The sequence below is a fragment of the Macaca mulatta genome, chromosome 12 (genome assembly GCF_049350105.2).
Source record: "Macaca mulatta isolate MMU2019108-1 chromosome 12, T2T-MMU8v2.0, whole genome shotgun sequence".
In the NCBI taxonomy this organism is placed as follows: Eukaryota; Metazoa; Chordata; class Mammalia; order Primates; family Cercopithecidae; genus Macaca; species Macaca mulatta.
In genome coordinates this window covers 143,062,520-143,087,327 of record NC_133417.1, presented here as the reverse complement: position 1 = coordinate 143,087,327, position 24,808 = coordinate 143,062,520, and the positions used below count along the sequence as shown (strand labels likewise).

Sequence of the window (24,808 nt, the reverse complement as noted above, 5' to 3'; positions counted from 1 at the left end):
ACAATAGCAAAGACTTGGAACCAACCCAAATGTCCATCAATGGTAGACTGGATTAAGAAAATGTGGCACATATACACCATGGAATACTATGCAGCCATAAAAAAGGATGAGTTCGTGTCCTTTGTAGTGACATGGATGAAGCTGGAAACCATCATTCTGAGCAAACTATTGCAAGGACAGAAAACCAAACACCTCATGTTCTCACTCATAGGTGGGAACTGAACAATGAGAACACTTGGACACAGGGTGGGGAACATCACACACCGGGGCCTATGGTGGGGTGGGGGGAGGGGGGGAAGGATAGCATTAGGAGATATACCCAATGTAAACGATGAGTTAATGGGTGCAGCACACCAACATGGCACATGTATACATATGTAACAAACCTGCACATTGTGCACATGTAGCCTAGAACTGCAAGTATATATATATATGTGTGTGTGTGTGTGTGTGTATATGTATATATATATATATAGAGAGAGAGAGAGAGAGAGAGAGAGAGAGTGGGCCGGGCGCGGTGGCTCACGCCTGTAATCCCAGCGCTTTGGGAGGCCGAGGCGGGTGGATCACAAGGTCAGGAGATCGAGACCACGGTGAAACCCCGTCTCTACTAAAAACACACAAAAAAAATTAGCCGGGCGCGGTTGTGGGCGCCTGTAGTCCCAGCTACTCGGGAGGCTGAGGCAGGAGAATGGCGTGAACCCGGGAGGCGGAGCTTGCAGTGAGCCGAGATCGCTGCACTCCAGCCTGGGCAACAGAGCGAGACTCCGTCTCAAAAAAAAAAAAAAAAAAAAAGAGAGAGAGAGAGTGGTATGGCACTATTCACAACAGCCAAGACACGGAATTAACCTAGATGTCCAACAACAGATGAATGGATACATAAAATGTAGTACATATACACAATGGAATAAAAAAGAATGAAACCTGTCATTTGTGGCAATAGATGGAACTGGCAGACATTATGTTAAGTGAAATAAGCCAGGAACAGAAAGTTAAACACTGTATGTTCTTACTCACGTGGAAGTTAAAGAAAAGTTGATATCATAGAAATAAAAGGTAGAACAAAGGATACTAAAGACTGGGAAGGGGAAGATAGGGAGAGATTTGTGTAAGGATACAAAATCACAGCTACATAGGAGGAATGAGTTCTAGCGTTCTGTACCACTATAGGATGGCTATAATAAATAACATATGATATAATTTCAAATAGCTACAAGTAGGATATTGAATGTTCCCAAGACAAACAAATGATAAATGCTTGAATTGATAAATATGCTAACTACTCTGATTTGATTACAATACATTATATATATGAAAATATTACTATATGCCCCATGAATATGTACAACTACTATTTGGCAATTAAAATAAATAAAATAAAATAAATAAAGAATATTTGTTATTCTGGGAAAAAAAATGCCACTGAACCCGAAGAAAGCATTAAATTGACAGTGGTACTACAGATTAGATGCCTTTATTAAATATAAATACATCAAATATAAACGTTAAATGGCTAATTTTTAATCAAGTAACACCAACTAAACATTGAATGTTATAAACATTTAAAACATTTAAAGAAAATGCAGACTTAAATGTTAACCTTACTATTAATAAAAATGCAACTTAAATATTATATTACTTTCAAAAAGTAAGCAATTAAAGAAACATCTATTCTATATTTCTATCAGATAAGGCATAAAATTAGCCTTTGAAAATTGTTGTAACAATACAACAGAACTTTTCACAAAATGAATGCAAGCACTATAGGGAACATTTAAATTTAAGTACCAAAGCACATACAAGTTTACCCTTCCTAGCGAAAATGGCTAACGCACCTGAATGTTTTATACTGAAGTCATAAAAATGCATGAAATGTATCATGACGTAATTTAATTATCTTGGAAGCCTGAAAGTATACACATTCCAAAATGTTGTATGATTCTGAATGTATCTATACAGTTTATCTGTTATCCTATAATCCAATATAAGAGTCTTAAGATAAAGTTCAGGTAAATTACCTTTTTTTATGTATGGAAATCATTTCACAAACATTGATATAACAACAAACCTCTTTCTTGGTCAGTATATTTTAAAAGTGACTTAATAAAGGTTTTTAAAATGGACAAGACCATTTCTTTAGATCCCAAATACGCACCTTGATGTTCTAAACAACAAGATTGAAATAAAAAATTTTAAAACTTATTAAAATTATATTTTAACTTTAAACAAACAGAGATCTTAATATTGTATAGACAACTGCTGCTCGATTTTAAAGGAGGGCTATGAAGTAGAATATTTTAACAGCTTAGCCCATTTACACAACCTAATTACATCATCTTGTTATTACTACTTTTTCCTAAGTGCTGTAGAACATTCTCTGAAGGAGGAGACACACTATCCAAGGAAGTTCTAGAATCAAAAGAAAGGAGAAATCAACAATGATTGTTGAGTATCTTTTGTTAAATACATTCCTAGGCCCTTGTTTTTAATGGTACTATAGTATCTTTTAACAAATTTCATTTTTCTTACATCATGGATAGTGAGAATTGCAATTAATTTTTGTGTACTGTCTTTGTATCTAGCAATCATTTTAACTCTAATATTTCTTTTACATGCCTCTAATTTTATTTTGATAAAGAAAAATAAGATATTTTATTTTAAACTTCTATTTTAGTTTCAGGGGCATATGTGCAGGTTCATTATATATATATAATTTACATGTGGGGTTTAGCGTATAGATTATTTCATCATCCAGTTAATAAGCGTGGTACCAGATAGGTAGTTTTTTGATCCTTACCATCCTCCTACCATCTACCCTTAAGTAGGCTCCAGTGTCTGCTGTTCCCTTCTTTGTCCATATGTACTCAAAGTTTAGCTCCCATTTATAAATGAGAACACGTGGTATTTGATTTTCTGTTTTTGCATTAGTTTGCTTGATAATGGCCTCTAGCTTCATCCATACTGCTGCAAAGCACATCATCTCGTTCTTTTTTATGGCTGCATAGTACTCCATAGTGTATACATACACTTCTCTTTATCCAGTCTACCACTGATGAGCATTTAGGTTGATTTCATGTCTCTGCTATTGTGAATAGTGCTGTGATAAATATACACATGCATGTATCTTTATGGTACAATGATTTACATTCCTTTGGGCATATATTCAACAATGGGATTGCTGGCCCGAATGGTAGTTCTGTTTTAAATTCTTTGAGGAATTACCAAACTGCTTTCCACAATGACTGAACTAATTTATATTCCCACCAACAGTGCATAGGCATTCCCTTTTCTCTACAACCTTGTCAGCATCTGTTATTTTTTGACTTTAATAATAGCCATTCTGACTGGTATAAGATGGTATCTTGTGGTTTTGACTTGCATTTCTCCAATGATTAGTGATACTGAGCATTTTTTCATATGCTTGTTGGCCAGGTGAATGTATTCTTTTGAGAAATGTCTGTTCACGTCCTTCACCCATTTTTTAATGGTTTTTTTTTTCCCTGTTAAGTTCCTTACAGATTCTGGATATTAGACTTTTGTCAGATGCACAGTTTGCAAATATTTTCTCATATTCTGTGGGTTATCTGTTTACTCTGGTGACCGTTTCTTTTGCTGTGCACAAGTTCTTTAGTTTAATTAGGTCCCACTTGTCAATTTTTGTTTTTGTTGTAATTGCTTTTGGCATCTTCATCATGAAATCTTGGCCAGAATGTAATTGTCCTACTGTCCAGAATGGTAATTCTTAGGTTTTTCTTCAAGGGTTTTTATAAGTCTTAGACTGTACATTTAAGTCTTTAATCCATGTTGAGTTGATTTTTGTATATGGTGTAAGGAAGGGGTCTAGTTTCAGTCTTCTGCATATGGCTAACCAGTTTTCCCAGCACCATTTATTGAATATAGGGAGTCCTTTCTCCATTGCCTGTTTTTGTTGACTTTGTTGAAGATCAGATTGTTGTAAGTGTGCATTATTTTCTGAGTTTTCTATTCTGTTCCATTGGTTTGTGTGCCTGTTTTACTTATTTATTTATTTATGAGATAGTCTTGCTCTATCACCCAAGCTGGAGTGCAGTGGCGTAATCTCAGCTCACTGCAACTTCTGCCTCCCAGGCTCAAGGGATCCTTCACTTCAGCCTCCTGAGTAGCTAGGACAATAGGTATGTGCTATCATGCTTGGCTAATTTTAATATTTTTTGTGGAGATGGGGTTTTACCATGTTTCCCAGGCTGGTTTTGAATTCCTGGCCTCAAGTGATTTGCCTGCCTCTGCCTCCCAAAATGTTGGGATTACTGGCGTGAGCCACCTCCTCCCCAGCCTATTCTGGGTATTAACCCCTTATCAGATATATGATTTATAAATATTTTCTCAATCTGTGGGCTGCCTTTTCACTCTTTCGATAGTGTCCTTTGATGTTCAAGTTTTTGATTTTGATGAAGTCTAATATATGTATCTTTTCTTTTGTTGTCCATGCTTTTGTTGCCATATCCAAATCAGCGCTAAATCCAATGCTGCGAAAGTTTTCCACTGTTTTCTTCTAAGAGTTTTATAATTTTAACTCATGTTCAAGTTGTTGATTCATTTTAGTTGATTTTCGGATATGGTGTAAGGTAAAGGTCCAACTTCATTTTCCATATGCTTTTGAAAATTGTTCTTTTAGGGCCTGGGCACGGTAGCTCATGCCTGTAATCCTAGCATTTTGGGAGGCCGAGGCGGATGGATCACGAGGTCAAGAGATCAAGACCATCCTGGCCAACATGGTGAAATCCCGTCTCTACTAAAAATACAAAAATTAGCTGGGCATGGTGGCGGATGCCTGTAGTCTCAGCTACTTGGGAGGCTGAGGCAGAAGAATCGCTTGAACCCGGGAGGCAGAGGTTGCAGCGAGCTGAGATCGTGCCACTGTACTCCAGCCTGGGCGACTAAGCGAGACTCCATCTCAAAACAAAAAACAAAAAACAAAAACAAACAACCCCCCCCCCCACAAAAAATTGTTCTTTTAGTAATTGCCCCCAAATTTACAACATGGATTCTTTGTTCTGATATCAACTGGCATATGTGTAGAAAAATAATTAATGTAGCAGTCCTGAGACTGCCATCCTTAGAAAGACCTGCTTGCAAGGTTGGCCCCTGGCTGGTATCTAGGAACTTGGGATTTTGGGGTGGGGGTTCCCACCATTTCCAGAAGTGATGAGTGCCTCATTATACTAAAACTGCTATACAAACAGTGTGGTTTATGCTGAATTGCTGCTCCCTGACAGCCTGGAGCTACAGTATGTGCTAGGCAGAGGGCAACTACATGACCAACCCCCAGTAAAATCCTTGGGCACTGAGTCTTCAATGAGTTTCCCTGGTAGACAACATTTTATAGGTGTCACAATTCATTGAAATTAAGCACATCTTGTGTGATTCCACTGGAAGAGGACTCGTGGAAGCTTGTTTCCTCCAGACTTCACCTTATGTACCTTTTTCCTTTGCTGATTTTGCTTCATATTTTGTTGCTGTAATAAACCATAGCCATGAACACATCTATGTCCTGAGTTACGTGAGTCCTCCTAGCATATAATGAAGCTTGGGTGGTCTTGAGTACCCCCAACACAGAGCATCTTACTCTCTTCCCAAACTGCAAGGTGTTTAGAATAGTAAGAATACTTAATCCCCTCTCAACTTATGTATTAGTATTATCATGTATTTTAATTACATTAGAACCTATAAAAATCATTATTTTTGTTTTCTACCGCCAATATTGATTGAGACCTACCACATATTTACTCTTCGTTGATCTTCATTTCTCCTGTACCTCTGACCTTTCATTTAAAATCACTTTTTTCCCAGAGAACATTCTGGTATTTTCTTTTTTTTTTTTTTTTTTGAGACGGAGTCTCGCTCTGTCACCCAGGCTGGAGTGCAGTGGCCGGATCTCAGCTCACTGCAAGCTCCGCCTCCCGGGTTCACGCCATTCTCCTGCCTCAGCCTCCCGAGTAGCTCGGACTACAGGCGCCTGCCACCTCGCCCGGCTAAGTTTTTGAATTTTTAGTAGAGACAGGGTTTCACTGTGTTACCCAGGATGGTCTCGATCTCCTGACCTCGTGATCCGCCCGTCTCAGCCTCCCAAAGTGCTGGGATTACAGGCTTGAGCCACTGCGCCCGGCCTTGGTATTTTCTTTAGAGTAGGGCTTCTTCTAAAGTAACAAATTATCTTAGTTTTTAAAATTTGCATGATAATTAGTTATTTTACATTTATTTTTGAAGGCTCTTTTCCTGGGTCTAGAGCTTTGGGCTTGGATAATTATTTGGTGACTTCTGTTGAGTGGGAGTCAGCTGTGAATCTAACTGTTGCACTCTTAAGGTAAACTTTATCCCTCCAGCTGCTTTATAGTTCTTTTAGGCTTTAATTTTTCAAGCAGTTTTTCTCTGATGTACTCATGTCATGCTGAAGGCTGCAGTGGCTGTGGCAACTTCTTAAAATAAGACAACGATGAAGTTTGCTGCATCAACTGACTCTTTCATTCACAAAAGATTTCTCTGTAGCTTGAGATTCTGTATGATAGCATTTTACCCAGATTAGAACGTCTTTCAAAATTGGAGTCAATTTCCTTAAACTTTTTTTTTAAACACCGAATGGGTACTTAATCCCCTCAAACTTTGCCACTGCTTTATCACCTAAGTTTATGTACTATTCCAAATCCTTTGTTGTTATTTCAACAATGTCCACAGCATATTCACCAGTAGTAGACTGCATCTCAAGAAAGCATTTTCTGGGCTGGGCACAGTGGCTTACACCTGTAATCCCAGCACTTTCGGAGGCTGAGTGGGAGAATTGCTTGAGGCCAGAAGTTTGAGACCAGCCTGGGAAAAATAACAAGATCCCATTTCTACAAAAATAACAAATAATAAAAAAAGAAAGTACTTTCTTTGCTCATCCATAATAAGGAACTTCTCATCCATTCAAATTTTATCATGAGGTTGCAGCAATTCAGTCATATCTTCAGGCTCCACTTCTAATTTGAATTGTCTTGCTATGTCTACCACATCAGCATACTTCCTCCACTGAAGTCTTGAACCCCTTAAAGTCATCCATGAGTTGGATTCAGCTTTTTCTAAACTCTTGTGAATGTTGATATTTTTACCTCCTCTCATGAATAATACATATTCTTAATGGCATCTAGAATGGTGACTCCTTTCCATAAAGTTTTCAATTTACTTTGTCCAGATCCATTATGGAATCAGCTATGGCAGCTATAACCTTATGAAATGTATTTCTTAAATATTTAAGACTTGAGTCAAAATTACTCCTTGATCCATGGGCTGCAGAATGGATGTTGTGTTAGCAGGCATTAAAAAAAACCCATTAATTTCCTTCTACATCTCCATCAGAGTTCTTGGTGACTAAGTGCGTTGTCAATAAGCAATAATATTTTGAAAGAAATCTTTTTTTTTCTGAGTAGTAGGTCTCAATGGTGAGCTTAAAAGATTCAGTAAACCAGCCTGGGTAACATGGTAAGACCCCATCTCTAGAAAAAAAAAAAATTATCCTGGCATGGTGGTATGTGCCTGTAAACCCAGCTACTGAGGGAGGCTGAGTCAGGAGGACTGCTTGAGTCCAGGGGTTCAGTAAACTATGCTACAGGCTAGGCTCAGTGGGTCATGCCTGTAATCCCTAGCACTTTGGGAGGCTAATGTGGGAGAATTGCTTAAGGCCAGGAATATGAGACCAGCCTGGGCAACATAGGTGAGACCCTGTCTCTACAAAGAGTTTAATTTTTTTTTTTTTTTTTTTTTTTTGAGATGGAGTCTTGCTCTGTCGCCAGGCTGGAGTGCAGTGGTGCGATCTCAGCTCACTGCAATCTCTGCCTCCCAGGTTCAAGTGATTCTCTTGCCTCAGCCTCCGGAGTAGCTGGGACTACAGGTGCCCGCCACCATGCCGAGCTAATTTTTGTATTTTTAGTAGAGACAGGATTTCACCATGTTGGCCAGGATGGTCTCGATCTCTTTTTTTTTTTTTTTTTTTTGAGAGGGAGTCTGGCTCTGTCGCCCAGGCTGGAGTGCCGTGGCCGGATCTCAGCTCACTGCAAGCTCCGCCTCCCGGGTTTACGCCATTCTCCTGCCTCAGCCTCCCGAGTAGCTGGGACTACAGGCGCCCGCCACCTTGCCCGGCTAGTTTTTTTTTGTATTTTTTAGTAGAGATGGGGTTTCACCGTGTTAGCCAGGATGGTCTTGATCTCCTGACCTCGTGATCCGCCCGTCTCGGCCTCCCAAAGTGCTGGGATTACAGGCTTGAGCCACCGCGCCCGGCCTGGTCTCGATCTCTTGATCCGTCTGCCTCGGCCTCCCGAAGTGCTGGGATTACAGGTGTGAGCCACTGTGCTCGGCCGAAAGGTTGAAATTTAAAAAGAAAGTAGCAGGGCATGGTGGCGTGCACCTACTGTAGTTCTAGCACTTAGGAGACTGAGGCAGGAGGATCTTTTGAGTCCAGGAGTTTAGGGTTGCAGTGAGCTATGATTGTGTCACTGCACTCCAGCCTGGGTGACTGCAAGACTCTCTCTCTAAAAAAAGAACAAAACCCAAAAAACCTCCATGCTATAAACAGATGTGTTGTCATCCAGGCTTTGTTGTTCCATTCATAGAGTGGAGGCATAGTAGATTTAGTGTTAATTCCTAAGGGCCCTTAGATTTTCAGAATGGTAAATGAGCATCAGCTTGAACTTAAAGTCAACAGCTGCATTAGCCCCTAACAAGAGAGCCTGCCTGTCCTTTGAAACTAGGAATTGACTTTTCCTCTCAAGCTGTGAAACTCCCAGATGGCATCTACTTTCAGTAGATGGCTGTTTCTTCTACACTGAAAATCTGCTGTTTAGTGTGGCTACTGTCATCAATTATCTAACCTAGATCTTCTGGGCATCTTGCTACAGCTTCTCCATCAGCATTTGCTGCTTCACATTGTACTTTTGTTACAAAGACGACTTCTTAGAATGATACATTGGACTTTGGGGACTGGAAGAAAGGGTGGGAGTGAGGTGAAGGATAGAAGACTACACGTTGGGTATAGTGTACACTGCTCAGGGCTTGGGTGATGGGTGCACCAAAATCTCAGGAAAAAAAAAAATAGATGGCTTATTTCTTTAAACCTCATGAACTAACCTAACCTTCTGTTAGCTTCACACTTTCCTTCCTCAGCTTCCTCTCCTCTCTCATCACCTTCAAATAATGGAAAAGAGGTCCTTGCTCTGATTAGGCTTTGGCTTAAGGCAACGTTGTGGCTGCTATGATCTTCTATATAGACTACTAAAATTTTCACCATATTGGCAATAAGGTTGTTTCACTTTGTTATCATTCTTGTGTCCACTGGAGTAGCATTTGTAATCTCCATCAAGAACTTTTCCTCATTGGCTTCCCAACAATGAACCACGTGGCTAACTGGTACAAAAGGCCTAGTTTTCAGCCTGTCTTGGCTTTTGACATGCCTTCCTCACTAAGCTTAATCATTTCTAGCTTTCGATTTAAAGTGAGCATGTGACTCTTTCTTTCACTGGAATACTAACAGGTCATTGTAGGGTTATCAGTTGGCCTAATTTCAGTATTGTGTCTCAAGGAATAGGGAGGACCAAAGAGAGGGAAAGAGATGGGGAAACAGCCAATGAATAGAGTGATCAGAACACACACATTTATAAAAGTTGCTGTTTTATATGGGTGCAGTTCAAAGTGCCCAAAAATAATTACAATACTAACCAAAGATCACTGATCACAATCACCATAACAGGCGTCATAAAAGAGTTTGAAATGTTGTATGAATTACCAAAATGTGACACAAAGTGGGTACACATTGTTGGAAAATGGCGCTGATAGACTTGCTTGATGCAGGGTTGCCACAAACCTTCGATATGTAAAAATTGCAGTATCTGCGACTACTGAGGGTAGATAATACAAGACAATGCAGCTTCCATCTTGCTCTCTCTCTCTTGCTTAGGGGAAGCCAGCTGCCATGATGCAAAGACAGTTGAAGAGCCTTATGGAAGGGCCTGTGTGGTGAGGAACTGAGGCCTCTTGCCAACAGACATGTGAATGAGCCTCCTGAGAAGCAGATCCTCTGGTCTCAGTGAAGCCTCTGAATGACTACAGTCCAGGCCAACATCTTGACTGCAACATGAAAAACCCTGAGCTAAAACCACCTGACTAAGTCACCCCTGAATCCTGATCTGCAAAATGTGAGTTTATGAGTGTTGTTTAAGCCAGTCAATTTTAGGGTAATTAGTTTTGCATTAGTAGTTAATTACAGTATGCTTGTTTTAAAACTTCATGTTATTTTGTGATTATATTATTATTTTAAATTTAATTTTTTTATGTAAAAATAAAATGAAATCAATAGCTTATAAATTTTAAGTAATATTCAAATATGAAAGAATATGGTTGCTTTACCTCTTTATTGTTTTTTGAATTCCTAACTGGAAGCAGAGTTTTTCAGAAGAGATGAAGTCATCTCCACGATAGTATTAATAGATAAGCCATTCAGAAAACCTTTATGTCTTATTCTCACTTCCTGAAGCGCATTTATAATATGGTCTCTATGCAAAAGGAAAACATACATGAGTATTTATTTGTCTTTTCCAAAGGAACACATTCTGAATATATCTAAGTTATTAACTTGAACTGTATTTTTACACAAAAGTTTTAAACCAGTTAAAACATAATTTTGGTTATTACCTGCTGACTTCTGGATGCAGTTCAGCCAGTTTCTTTATGATCTTGGTAAAGCTACGAAGGTTCAATGTATTTGGAGGTATGAATTGAACAGGTGTATCAGGTAATAATTTAGCAGATTCAATCTGCTTACAATTCTTCTTGACACCCTAAATAAGCATTTAAAAAGTTTTCTTAAAATCAGTAAGGACCATTACATAAAGACAATACAGCTTATTCAATAATAATATATTTGAAAATTAAAATAATAAAATAAAAACTCCTTAAAAGTTTACTTTAACTTGGGATTATTTGTATCAATTGCATTTACTTGGGCTATGTTTCAGGGCCATATACTACAAAACACACCCAACATTTTTTCTTTCTGATAAAGTATACGAGGTTATGTCTAAATAAGCCTTTCTCAACCAGATTTCTCATCTGAACCACAGAACACAGAAAATGATGTAACTACTTTCTCAATTCTCCCAAAGATAGGATATAACTAGTTTCATTTTAGATGCATAGGAGAGAGATTCATTCATTAAATAAACGTTTTAGGCTTAGGGCATTAAGGCTTAATTCTCTTAACCAACCTAAAAAAGGCTACACAGTAATTAGAGATATTTTACATCATATTTACTATATGCTGTATGTAATGAATACAAACTGTATGCCCAGAAGTGCAGTATATGCTGCGTGGGAAAAACTATAGTGATATAAAACAGAGCCCTCTCCATTTGCGAAGAGACAAAATTGAAATGACCAATTAGTTACTGTTAACAATGCAAGTAGGCTATAAATTGTAGAAAACCACTGTAAATACCATAAGAGTTCAACAAAGGAAGGATTCCGACTTTAAAGCCTCGATGAAGTCAGGGCAAGAGACATAATATACTGGACCTTTTACATCAGAACGTTATATCTTTCACTTGCTTGTTTATTGCCTCAACTCCCTCACTAGATTTAAGCTCCTTAAGAGCACAGATTTTTGTCTGTTTTGTTCATTGTTGCTTTCCCAGTGCCTAGAATAGTGTACACAGTTGGTATGTAATAACTATTTGTTTAATAAATAAAAAGTTTGGGATACAATAGTTTAAGTGACAGTTGAAGTAAGTGCTCTCCAAGAAAGAATATGCTCTCTAAGAAAGAAGTCAAATTATTGGTAAGTAATAACAACAACAGCTAATGTTTTCTGGGTACATCTACCAAGGTAGGCACTGTTCTAAAAATTTTTCTGTGGTAAGCTCATTTAAACTCATCAACATTTGTGAGGTAATGACTCTTATCTCCATTTTACGATAAGGAAGCTCAGAAATGGAAAGGTTAGGTTACTTTTCCAGAGTCACATGGTGAGTAAGTGGCAGAGCCAGGTTATGAATCTAAGAGTGTTTATTAATCACTATGATTCTGCTTCTCATTGTAGATAATCAATATTTTCTAAATGAATGAATAGAATAAATAAATGTGGAGTATCAGAAAAAGAACAATGGAACAAGAAATTGCCAGAAAGGAAAGAGAACTTGGATATTAGTTTAACAAAGATGGTTACAGGAACTTCCTGATCCACATACTCCTACCAATAGCCCGTATGGCCCTCTTTATAACATCCCTCTCCCAACCCCATGGCCCACTGCCACGGCTGACAGGATCAAGAGTGTTGCTGCCTGAGCTAATGAACATCAAAATCACAGCCTGGATCAATTCAATTTCCTGTCTAAAGCATGTGGAATTAGCAGGGTGTGGTGGCTCACGCCTGCAATCCCAGCACTTTGGGAGGCCAAGGTGGAAGGATCACTTGAGGACGGGAGTTTGGGACCAGCCTGGGCAACATAGCATGACCTGGTCTCTACAGAAAAATACAAAAATTAGCTGGACATGATGACACACCTGCAGTCCCAGCTACTTGGGAAGCTGAGGTGGGAGGATTGCTTGAGCCCAGGACTTTGAGGCTACAGTGAGCTGTGGTTGTGACACTGCACCCCAGCCTGGTGACAGAGTGAGACCCTGTCTCAGGAAAAAAAAAAAAAAAAAAAAAGACTGAAATTAGAACATGAAGCAAATGAATTAATCAGATCACAGGGACTTGAATTGAACATATAGAGTTAGAATCAAGCAAAACAAAGCCAAATGGGGGAAGAAAGCAGTCATGAGCAGAGAAAAGCAGTGTGTAGAGAAAGGGGAATAAGGGGAATAAGCACACGGAGAGCAGAGGCAGGAGACCACATGTGCTACACAAGGAGGAAAGCGAGAGCCACAGATCCCACACCTACAGCTCAGGGCCCCACGCAGCTTCGCTGCACTTTGTTTCCTTCCTTCCTGCTGTAGATTGAGGCTATGTACCAAGTAAATCAATCCCACACATGAAGGGTCACTGAGATGAAAGGAAAAGTTTCAAGAAAGGGATGAACAGTGTCAAACAGGCAAAGTAGTCAAGAGGAAGGCAGATGAGGGAAAGACAAATAAAAGGTCACTAGTGCCTTATGAAAAGGGCCGTTTAGGTAAAATTTTAGAGACTGAAGTCAGATTATCAGGACAACAGAGAAGAAAAGAAACAGACATTGAATATAACCTACTTGATTGAGAACTTTGGCAATAAAAACATAGGACAGGCTGGGTGTGGTGGCTCAGGCCAGTAATCCCAGCATTTTGGGAGGCCGAGGCGAGCAGATGACTTGAGGTCAGGAATTCAAGATGAGCCTGGCCAACATGGTGAAACCAAATCTGTACTAAAAACACAAAAAAATTAGCCAGGCAAGGTAGTAGGTTCCTATAATCCCAGCTACTCAGGAGGCAGAGGAAGGAGAATTGCTTGAACCCAGGAGGCAGAGGTGAGATTGAACTGAGTGAACTGAGATTGCGCCACTGCACTCCAGCCTGGGCGACAGAGTGAGACTCTGTCTCAAACAAATAAAACAAAACAAAACAAAAAAACAAAAACAAAAAACTCCCCAAAACAAAACAAAAAAAACCATAGGACAAATAAGGATGGTAAAGTTAGAGGAATGCAAAGTCAAGTGAAAATCCTGTCAGGATTAGGAAGGGCTGTGCCTGACTTTGAGTAGAGGCTAAGGTCTGTGAGTGGAAGTGGAGTTGCTAATGGTATAGAAAAGGAATGTGGTAACTCCAGGAATGAGGAAAGGACTGGATAAAGGACACAGTTAGAAGAGATCCCTTTCTCTTATTAAGGGAAAAAATTATATTCATTTATTCAACAAGTATTGATTCTTGTGCTGATCTATGGATTCAAAATAATCCCAGCAAAAATCCAAGTAGGATTTTTTTTTTTTTTTGTAGATAGGTGAATTATAAAAGTATACAGCAAGGCGAAGAGACTAAATAGCCACAATAACTCTGAAAAAGAATAAAGTTAGAGGACTCATTCTACCTGATTTCAAAACTTACTATGAGGCTACAGTAATGAAGGCAGTGTACTACGGGTGGAAAGAGACAAAACAGTTCAACAAAACAGTTCCAGTCTAGAAATAGACTCACACAAACATGGTCAACTGATTTTTGACCAAGGCGCAAAGGTAATTCAACAGAAATAGGATCATCTTTTCAACAAATGATGCTGGAACTATTCCATATGCAAAACAGAAACAAATGCAAATAAGCAATAACGACCTCAACAAATACTAGAAACAATATATAAAAATTAACTGAAAATCTCTGTGACCTGGGATTATGCTAAGATTTCTTAGCTACAACACTAAAAGCATACATTATAAATAAAAAAATTAATAAATTATACTTCATAAATACTAAAATATCCCTATTCTGAGAAAGACACTGTTAACGGAATGAAAAGACAAGGCACAAAGTGAGAAAAATTATTTGCAAATCGCCTATCTGGTAAAGGACTCAAAATCAGAATATTAAAACACCAAAATTCAGTAATAAAATAAACTGAATAAAAATGGACACAACATGAGCAGGAATAAAATGCCAACATACACAACAACATGGATCAATCTCAAATGCATTCAGTGAAAGAAGCCAGGCTAACAGGGCTATACAGTATAATTTCATTTATATAATGTTCTGAAAAAGGTCAAGTTTTAAGAATAAGAAACAGTGGCTCAAGCCTGTAATCCCAGCACTTTGGGAGGCCGAGACGGGCGGATCACGAGGTCAGGAGATCGAGACCATCCTGGCTAACACAATGAAACCCCGTCTCCACTAAAAATACAAAAAAATTAGCCGGGCGTGGTGGCGGCGCCTGTAGTCCCAGCTACTCGGGAGGCTGAGGCAGGAGAATGGCGGGAACCCGGGAGGCGGAGCTTGCAGTGAGCCGAGATCGCGCCACTGCACTCTAGCCTGGGCGACAGAGCGAGACTCCGCCTCAAAAAAAAAAAAAAAAAAAAAGAATAAGAAACAGATCAGAGCACCAGGTAATTTTTTGGAACGATGGAACTGTTCTGAATCTTGATTATGGTGGTGCTGATTTGCCTATATGCATTTGTCTAAAGCTACAGGCACCAAAAAGTATTGAATTTTACTGTATGTAAATAAAAAAAAAAAAAACATATGGAACACCTATGGGATTCCAGGCAATTTGCTGAGCAGTGGAGAGAAAAGACTGAACGAGGCAAACTTTACCACTTTTCACAGGGTGTTTACCTCAGTAACAGAGACATGAGAATATATGAAAATAAAATGACTACACTTTATGGTTTTAACAATTATGAGATAAGGTTAGCTGTGAAAGAAAAATCAAGATGAAATTATAATTAGTTACTTATAGAGTAGTAATAAAAAGACGGTGAAGGATTGGCAAAGAGCCTAGTTAAAATGAGTTTTTCGTTAGCTCGGTCTACAAAGATCTAGATTTCCCCCCAGGAACAACTGGAGTTGTACAAAACCAGGTTAGGGTGGATTCAAGGTTAAAAAAAATTCAGATTAATGCTGTCATTCCCATTTCAAGACTGCATATTGAAGTTATTTATTCTACAAAGCTACTTACAGCAATATGACATACAAAGACCATCTAAGGGATCTATCAAAAACACTAACCTGGTTGGAAGGGAAAACCTCACTGTCTTGCTCAGATCCCAGCTGCCGTGGTCTAGTTCTGGGCAATCTAGAAATGGAGAAGGCTGAGTGGATTTCTTTGTTGGTGCTTTTCTCTAAATTATTCGAACTAATTCTATTCCCATTTTTGGAGGAAAGTGGTGATGTATATTCTCCAAGAATTTTAACAGGCCGCACATTTACTGACTTTCCATTTATTTCTATCCCATTCATTTCTTTCACAGCTATCTTTGCATCGCTGTTTTTTGTAAAAGTAAGAGATGCATATCTAAAACATAAAAGCAGAAAACCAAAAGGTTGTTAATGACTTCAAATTACATCAAACTTAATTTTGTAACTACGGACGCAAATACATTTTTCACAAGAATAACTGCTTTTAAAAATAAAAAGGTTGCTGTACTTACCTTGGGATTAGGAAGAATATTTATTTAGGATAACTAAATAAAAACCAAGTTAAAGATGGGAAATAGAAGAAAAGTATTTCTTACACATTATCTCCTATTAATTTTATATTAAAATCTAATGTAAAATATGCGCAAAGCTAATATATGACAGAGTTGCCGAGATTAGTGGTCTGGGGACATCTGATTATCCATAACTAAAAAACCTTAAAACTAATCCCTATGTATAAACATAAACTTCAGATAACTTAAAGGCTTAAATGTGAGAGGCAAAATTTTAAATATTTAGCAGAATATGCAACAGTGTATCTTTATGACCTTGTAGTGGGGAAATACACAGACAAAAACAAAGAGTTGGAAAATCTAATCAGAATTTTAATCATATACACAAGAAAGTTGGGCAATAGCTATTCCTATAAAAGCATCAGCCTTAGACAGTGTCAATGGAAGGATATACACCAAATCCTGGGAAGAGTGGCTGTTTTCAAATGATGAGACTATGGATACATTTTTATAAACTCCTTGTATTTTTGCATTTAACTGTATTTTCTAAATTTCTACACAGAATGCAAAATACTTCAAGTAAGAAAAAAACCATAGTTCTTAAAAAGTATTCAACAAGATACTAAAAGAGTCTTTCACATGAAGTAATGCTCCTAAGATTACAATACTACTTTAATGAAATGTATTAACATCATATCAACAGGTCAAATAATTACAGCTAAACAATTATCTTACAATTATATGACTTCATTTAAGACACACATTTTTAATAAATTGCAACCCCAACTACAAATAGGATCCTTTCTTAATTGATAAAAATTTTATATCTGAAATAAACAGCTATCACTTTTAATGATAAAACAGTAAAAAAAATTCCATTAAGCTATGGCCATTGTTATTTAATACTTTTGAATCATCTGGCAATGTCACAAAACAGAAAGTAGCAACATACATACTCAAAGTAACTATATGTAAATGAGGTAGCTGTCTACCTAAAATATATTGAGTGTCAACTAAAAAGTAATTGAAATCAGAAATAGTAAAATGAAACACAATTTTCTGAGCACCTACTATGTGCCAGGCTTTATTCCTAGTGTTTCACATATTTTACTTGTAATAGTTTCACAGCAATGTTGTGAAGGTAGTATTATTATGCTCACTTTATATACAAAGAGGCTGAGGTACAGAAAGGTTAAGTAACTTGCCTAAATTTATTAACCAAGTTGTTGACAGAGCTGGGAATTGAACCAATGTTATCTATTTCTGGAAGCCGTTCTTTTACCTAATGTGCTCTACTTCCCTAAGTAATGGCATGTAGCAAGATAAAGTATACAAAAATCAATAACCCTCCTGTATACCATTAACAAGTTACAAAGTATAATGAAAAAAAAGATCTGGTTAAGAACAGTATCAACTCAAGACTGCAGCTATTTGTCCATGTGTCCCCTTTCCTGGCCTGTGAAACCCTGTGAGAATAGCCCTTGACTTTGTCACCACTGTAGCTGATATCTGGTATAGAACCTTTGGCAAACAGCAGACACATAATAATGCACATTGATTAAAGTTGGGAAACACACCTGTAATTAGTAGAAGAATCATAAATTGAAATTTCAGAAACTTGGTATTTTTGGAAATGAGACCTTAAATCGGCCTAAAAGAAGAGAAATAAAAGTTTGTGAAGGGTAGAAAAGTACAACAAAATATGAACAACTAATAAATTTGAAAATGAAGCTCAAAAAAATAATCCTGGTATACCTCAGATACTGAAGGGCAGAGGCCACCAACATGTATCAAATAACCTTTATCTCTTTGTGAGGGTTCAACATTCTTCATTTCTGCTTAGAGAAAAACATGTAACAGAAATGATCCTTATTGTACTGATATGTTTCAGAGAAAATGTGAACGCTGTTACATATTTTATGCTTCCTTTTTACTAACCCAAAGTTTATTATAAAGTTATCAGCAACTATCAGCACTTCTAGACTGAGGACTAATAGCCTGCCGTATAGTTTTAAGATTTCTGGGCCTTAATCACATCATCTTAAAAACTAAAGAGGTTGGGTTAGTTAAGTCTCTTGTAGCTCAAAAATGGACAAATTACATCTAAACAAAGTAATCAATTACTGTAATTGTTGTTCCTCAGTATCCCTGGGGGACTGGTTCTCAGACACCCCAAGGATGCTCAAGTCCCTTATGTAGAATGGTATAGTATTTGCACATAACCTACACATATCCTTCCGTATACTTTAAATCATCTCTAGATTAGTTATAATACCTAATAAAATGTAAATACTATGTAAATATTTGTTATACTGTATTGTTTAGGTAATGAGACTCCTAAAAAGTCTGTACATGTTTCATACAGGCTTTTAAAAAATATTCTCAATCTGCAGTTGTCTTTCATTTGTCTTTGGTTCAGAGAAGTGCTATCTAGAACACTGGACACACACAGGATTTTAACTCCCTAGTGTTAATGCTGGCTAGAGCTAGTGGTCTGAGAGCTCTCATTATGCAAATTCCCTTGCTGGGGAAACATCACACCAAGAAAACCTTTTAACTGGACAAGGATCAATAGCAGGTATTATAATATATAGCTTGTAATAATGGTAAGGGCACACAAGAAAAAAAGCGGGGAGACAACTTGAGTTAGAAAGCATGATTTTCCAAACTACAAATACTAGGATTAGGGATAAATTTTTTTCTTGATAAAAAATTTCAAAATTCTTAGAGTACATTTTCATAGTCTCTATTGTGAAGAGAACTTGAAACCAAAAAGGATCCACTGAATAGAGATTCAAATTACTAGCAAATACCATACCTGGCACATAGGGAGAACACAAATATTTGCTGAATGAATCCTTAAAGTAGCTTTTATTTATATGCTTTACAATTTTTATATAGTAATAGGCGATATGGAAATTTTATTTTTTTCATTAAATAATAATATATAAGAGTAGCCTAACACTTATCCAGTGTTTCTGGTGCTCCAGGCAATATGGCAAGCACTTTATACACATCATCTCATGTAATTCTCACAACCACGCCACAAGGTAGCTATTATTATTTTCATTTTGCAGATAAGGAGGCTGAGGTCTCAGGAGTTTAGGTCACAAGTATAGTAAATGGTGGTGCTGGAATCCAGGCACAGTTTGTCATCGTTAGATAATAATACCCAACCTTCATTAACTTATTTCATTTGTTAACCTCTTTGAATCATGATGTATTCTATAGAGAAAATAGCAAAACCACCTACCTTTATATTTTTACATTGGAGTGAGGAGGGAATAATGAGCTACAGTATAGTAAAAAAGGGTAAATAAGAATCAGAAGACATACATTATACCCATCACCTCACCTTTCACTACTTCAACACAAAATAGCTAATGAACATCCAATGGGCTGCATGCCGTACCTGGCACTGGAGATAGGGAGTAAACAAAACATATAAAAATCCCTGAGCTCACTGAGCTAATGAGAGGATGAGAAGGCAGTCAATATATCAGGTAAGCAAACCATACAGTGTTGTGATAAGTGACATGAAGAAAACTAATGCAAGGGAAGAAAAAACAGAATAAAACTAGATGATATGGGGCTGGGTGCAGTGGCTCACGCCTGTAATCTCAGCACTTCAGGAGGCTGAGGCGGGTGGATCACTTGAGGTCAGGAGTTCAAGATCAGCCTGGCCAACTTGGTGAAACCCTGTTGCTACTAAAAATACAAAAATTAGCCAGGTGTGGTGGTGGGCACCTGTAAGCTGAGGCAGGAGAATCACTTGAACCTGGGAGGTGAAGGGTTGCAGTGAGCCAAGATAGTGCCACTGCACTCCAGTCTGGGGTGACAGAGACTCTGTTTCAAAAAACAAATGACAACAACAAAACCCCAAAAATAGATGATATAATGCTATTTACTTTAAATTGCATGTGTGTATTAAATATATACATAAGAAAATGCATAAAAATAGTCATTAAAATATTCATAGTGGTTATTGCAGGTTGGAGAAACCAGTTAATTTTAATTTTCCTATATTTTAAAATGTTATTTAAAAAACCATAATAAGCATTATTTAGACAAGCAGGGAAAAAACAATAAAACCAATGCTGATATGGAAAACAAAAGAAAAATCCATAGAAGATACAAAAAAAAATAAGGAAAGGTATCATAAACTTACCTAGAAATGATAGAAGGGCAATAATCACAGGTACTAGAGAAAACTATAACTATTCTAAGCAATTAAGGACTATCTAAAAATGAAAACATCCCTAAAATTATTGAAATAAGAGAAAGCAAATAGTTTTCATCATTAACACCAATTTGATAGATTAGTACTGGTTGCCTGGTGGTAACTGGGAAGCTGGTTTTATTCACCATGTACCCACGCCTGGAAAGAGGAAAATGATGCCCTGCAGGAGTGCTGATGTTGGCCTTGAGCAAGAGAAAGAATGCGGGTATCTACCTGTTAACTAAATCTTGGATTTAAGCTTTTAGCAGTTTTTTTTCCTCTTTAAAAAACTGACCTCCAACTGAACAATTTCTTCATTTTTTTATTTATAAAGAAAAGCCAAAACAGGAATAAAATATTAAAACAACTCAGTTGCCCATCACAACACAGAAGCAGGTAAGCACTATTTTACAAATAATCTAGGTTAGGATTTCTCAGTAAATTCTTGAGAACCAACCTAGTGTAAGATCCAAATTCCATCTGTCTTGTTCTATTTGATTTTCTTGTGTTCCTGAGATGTCAACTCCTGTCAAGTTCTCTTTAGCATCAGACCAGTCTTCACTCATCTCTTGGTAATGTCTGCAGTCTAAGACATTAAACACAATGAGCTATGAATGACATATAATGTCCAACACACTGAAAAGTTATCTAAAAACCATGGATGAATCAGCATGATGATGACTACTAGAGTTTTAGGTATAAATCTAAAGATAAATATTAGCAAAATAAGAGAACCAAGCACAAAGATTCTCTGAGAAGAGATTTTCAGTAGCCCTTGAATAAAAAGTTGCTTTCAGTCTGAGTGATCTGTTTCCTAGTTTTCCTTTAATTAAAACACTATTCCCAGCTTATTGAAACCCTTAATTTTCAGCATTTTGAATTGTCCTTTAGTGAAAAAGACATATTATCTTTATATATGCAATAACATGAAACATCTTTGAAAGAATTAAGCTGCGTTGCAGCTCTTTATTTCATTACAATTAAATTAATAATCTTTTGGAATGATCACAATCTCTTTTCGTGTGCTAAAAATGCACACAATTTAGAGATACAAATTAGATATAACAGAGAATTTTCATACTAAAAACATGAACCAAAAGAATAAGAGTCCATATAATTATTTAGCATTGTCAGCTATATTAGGCAACCTTAAAGATGTCAAATAGCAATAAGAACATATTTGACATTTATAATCAGAATGATGCCTTTCTGTCAATTAAGAATATTTATTTTTCTTTAATGAATAAACACTACCAATACTTTAAACCTTATTTTGTTTTCCAGCAACTATACAAGATAACACATTTTTATACTAACCTTTATCATCAAGTTTCAGTTGACTAAAGTCTGCATTTATATCACCATTTTTAAAGTCATCTTTTTTGGGTGATATGTTTTGTGTAGCACGACTATTGTCAGACGATAAAGACATCTGAGGATTAAGATAACAAAAACAACAATAAATAAGAGCAAATAATTATTATGCTCTTACTATGTGACAGGTACTCTTCACTGGCATTATTCAGCCCTTACAGTAATGAGGGCTATGAAAGCAAAACATTATCAACTTGACCTGACATGTGAGAAAACAGAATCTAAGTAACTTGTTGCTTCATGTTACACAGTTAACAAGAATTACAATTTGAATCCAGTCTGTGTATAATGACTGTGCTAACACTACTATCTGGCAAAGTGTGGCATATACACGAGAAGTAATCGAGATAATTTTTGGAGGTATATATATATACACACAAGTATTTATCACATTAACCTTTAACAGTTATATATTTAATTTAGTGTATGCTTACGTGTATCTTTTATTTATAAGTAGTAGTATTTCTTTCCTATATGTAATAGTTATTATTTACATTTAAATTTATGTAAAAAGGAGAATCATTTAAAGACAAAGTAATATTATAGGTAATACAGGGCTATGGTAAATTGTGAAGATGGTACATGAGTAGCTGAAATTTAGAAACACAGTATACTGAGTTTCATGCATTACCAGTTAATTTAATGAGACAGGAATTAAAACATAATCCCAACTTAAAATAAATATTGTTTTGTAGCTAAAACCAAGATTATAAAGAACGGCATCTTCATCTTGTTCTTTAAAAAATAATTTATTGTTCCCTCTAAATAAACAGGTTATACCATTCCTACCATTAAATACATAAAAATCTAGTTTTTGACCTGTTAATTCTTTGTGGATAACTGAGATTTTTTAAAAAAAGAATTTAACAACGGAATAGACAATTTTAAAGTAATTTAATTTTACTCAATCAAGTATTTGACTTTTAACTTTGGAATTCATCTTGGGGGATTAATATTACTCAAATAAAGAAAATCTCAAGAGTTAAAACCAAAGTCAGAAAAGCAGACTAAACCCCAGCCTTCCTATTCGATTGCCTCCTTGCTCAATAATGGAATATAACCAATGTTTCCGTAACACTTTGTAATTTTCAGAGTGTTCTTACACAGATTAAATATTCCTTCTCGGTTGTCATCTGACAAACATTTTCTTGGGGGAACGAGAGAATAAGAAAACCTATGACAGGCATTTAAAAATGATTTTCATCATTTCAGTAAAGAAGAAATTATAACTTTACCCTGTCTAAAATGACTGAATTATTACTTTATCTCATGAGATGAAGGTACAAAATGTTAGTTTTAATTGAACTGGCTTAACATGATTATGACACTAAATTATAGTTTGCCCAGGACAGTCCAGGTTTATACTGACTGTCGTAGAGAATTACCATTACGCTCTTTCAACCGCAAAAGTCTCCTGGCGTGGTGTAAATTATATGGTCACCCTACTCAATATATACGGTTGACATCTGTTTGATCAGGATTTGACATAAATATATCATTATAATCAGTTATATCCATCAAATAGTAGTACACAAAGTAAGCCAGCTGAGTGAAAAGAAGGATGTCAGGGTTTCTGAAAATTATGGTTTACTTTACTTAAACCATACAATTAAAGGTTTACATTGATGAACTTTCAAGGACCCTTACTTGAGAGATTGTCTTTTTTAGGTTCGAAGAAACATCAAAATCTTGAGTCCTCTGATCATCTCGTTCAGCATCTGCTTCTGAAAAGCTAAAAGGAACACTTCAGGAGAAAAACGATCTAATGTTTGACAGCAGAGTAAGGTGACTATAGTTAACTACAATGTATATTTCAAAGTAGCTAAAAGAGAGGACTTGAAATGTTCCTAACACATAGAAATGACAAATACACAAGGTGATGGATATCCTGAATATCGACTTGATTAGTACACATCCTATGCATGTAACAAAATATTACATGTACCCCATAAATTTGTACAATATTAAATATCAAGAAAAAAGATAAACACTTCAATAAAACATTTATCAATGTTCTAAATAGGGAACAAAACAGAAAGTTTAAAGTTAACTGAATTAAGCAAGTTTTAGGATCTAATGAATTATAAATCAGATGAAACCATAACTCACACATGTGTTTCTTTTTTCATTAGCTGGAAAGAGAAAAGGAAAAAAATCTTTGTTTAAAATGTTTTGTCTAAATGAAGTAAAATTTTTAATTTCTAAAACATATATACATACCCTGGAAGCAAAAGTAGAGAAGGTAGATAATAATTTTGATTCTACTGACAGTGGGGGCAGCTCTTCCAGTGGTATGCCTTTGTATATTTTTTCTTTCAAAGTCACATATCTAACTTTTAAGTCCCCCAAAAGAGACAGTAGTGCTGATCCCACTTCCTTCTTAGCAGAATTACTTGATAAATTCCTGTTCAAAAGTTGAGTGCACAAAACTAAATTATTTAGGCCCAAGTCATCCATTTAACACTAATATTATATTATACACTTGGTTCTTGAACTTCTGGGCTCAAGCAATCCTCCTGTCTCCGCCTCACAAGTTGCTAGGACTACATGTATGCCACAATGCCCAGCTAGTTTGTAAAACAATGTATTGTAGGGATGGGCGGGGGGGGGGGTCTCATTATGTTGCCCACATTGGTCTTGAACTCTTGGCCTTAAGTGATTCTCCTGCCTCAGCCTCCCAAAGTGCTGGGATTACAGGCACAAGCTACCTTGCTCAACCCCACTTGGTTCTAATTTTACTAGAACTCTAAATATTTTCTTTTAAATGTTGAGTAAAAGAAAAAAATGAACCACAGTAAATGTGTTTTTCTAAGGGCAGTACAAACAACTGTCAACACATAAGCCAGAGAAAGTGTGGTAGCATGTCATGCAAAACCCTCTAACTTCATCCTTACTTGAACTTTATAAAGAAACAACAAATCTATGTTTTCACTGGATTTGTCATGCCAACCATGCCTGTGGCCCCTCCATGAAACTCAAGGATTCTATTACCCTTAGGCTAACTAACAAACCCAGTAACAATCTACTCCTTACTTTACTCTTCAAAAATGAAAATTAAAGAAACTGTCTAGAATAAACTTAAAGCTAGTGACAAATTCCTAAGAAA

At 36.7% G+C, this 24,808-nt stretch overlaps 1 protein-coding gene across 1 annotated transcript; it reads right to left on the bottom strand.

Moving 5' to 3' along the window:
• Positions 1–1,458: 1,458 nt before the first annotated feature.
• Positions 1,459–24,419, bottom strand: RBM44 (RNA binding motif protein 44). The gene is made up of 11 exons (XM_015111458.3): positions 23,923–24,419; positions 23,812–23,834; positions 23,350–23,434; positions 21,646–21,760; positions 20,786–20,914; positions 17,865–17,944; positions 17,687–17,760; positions 15,688–15,973; positions 10,696–10,841; positions 10,411–10,556; positions 1,459–2,409 (listed from the first exon to the last, which is right to left on the bottom strand). The coding sequence occupies exons 1-10, from the start codon at positions 24,157–24,159 to the stop codon at positions 10,433–10,435; spliced, it is 1,299 nt and encodes a 432-aa protein (XP_014966944.3). The 5' UTR covers positions 24,160–24,419; the 3' UTR covers positions 1,459–2,409; positions 10,411–10,432.
• Positions 24,420–24,808: the final 389 nt, after the last annotated feature.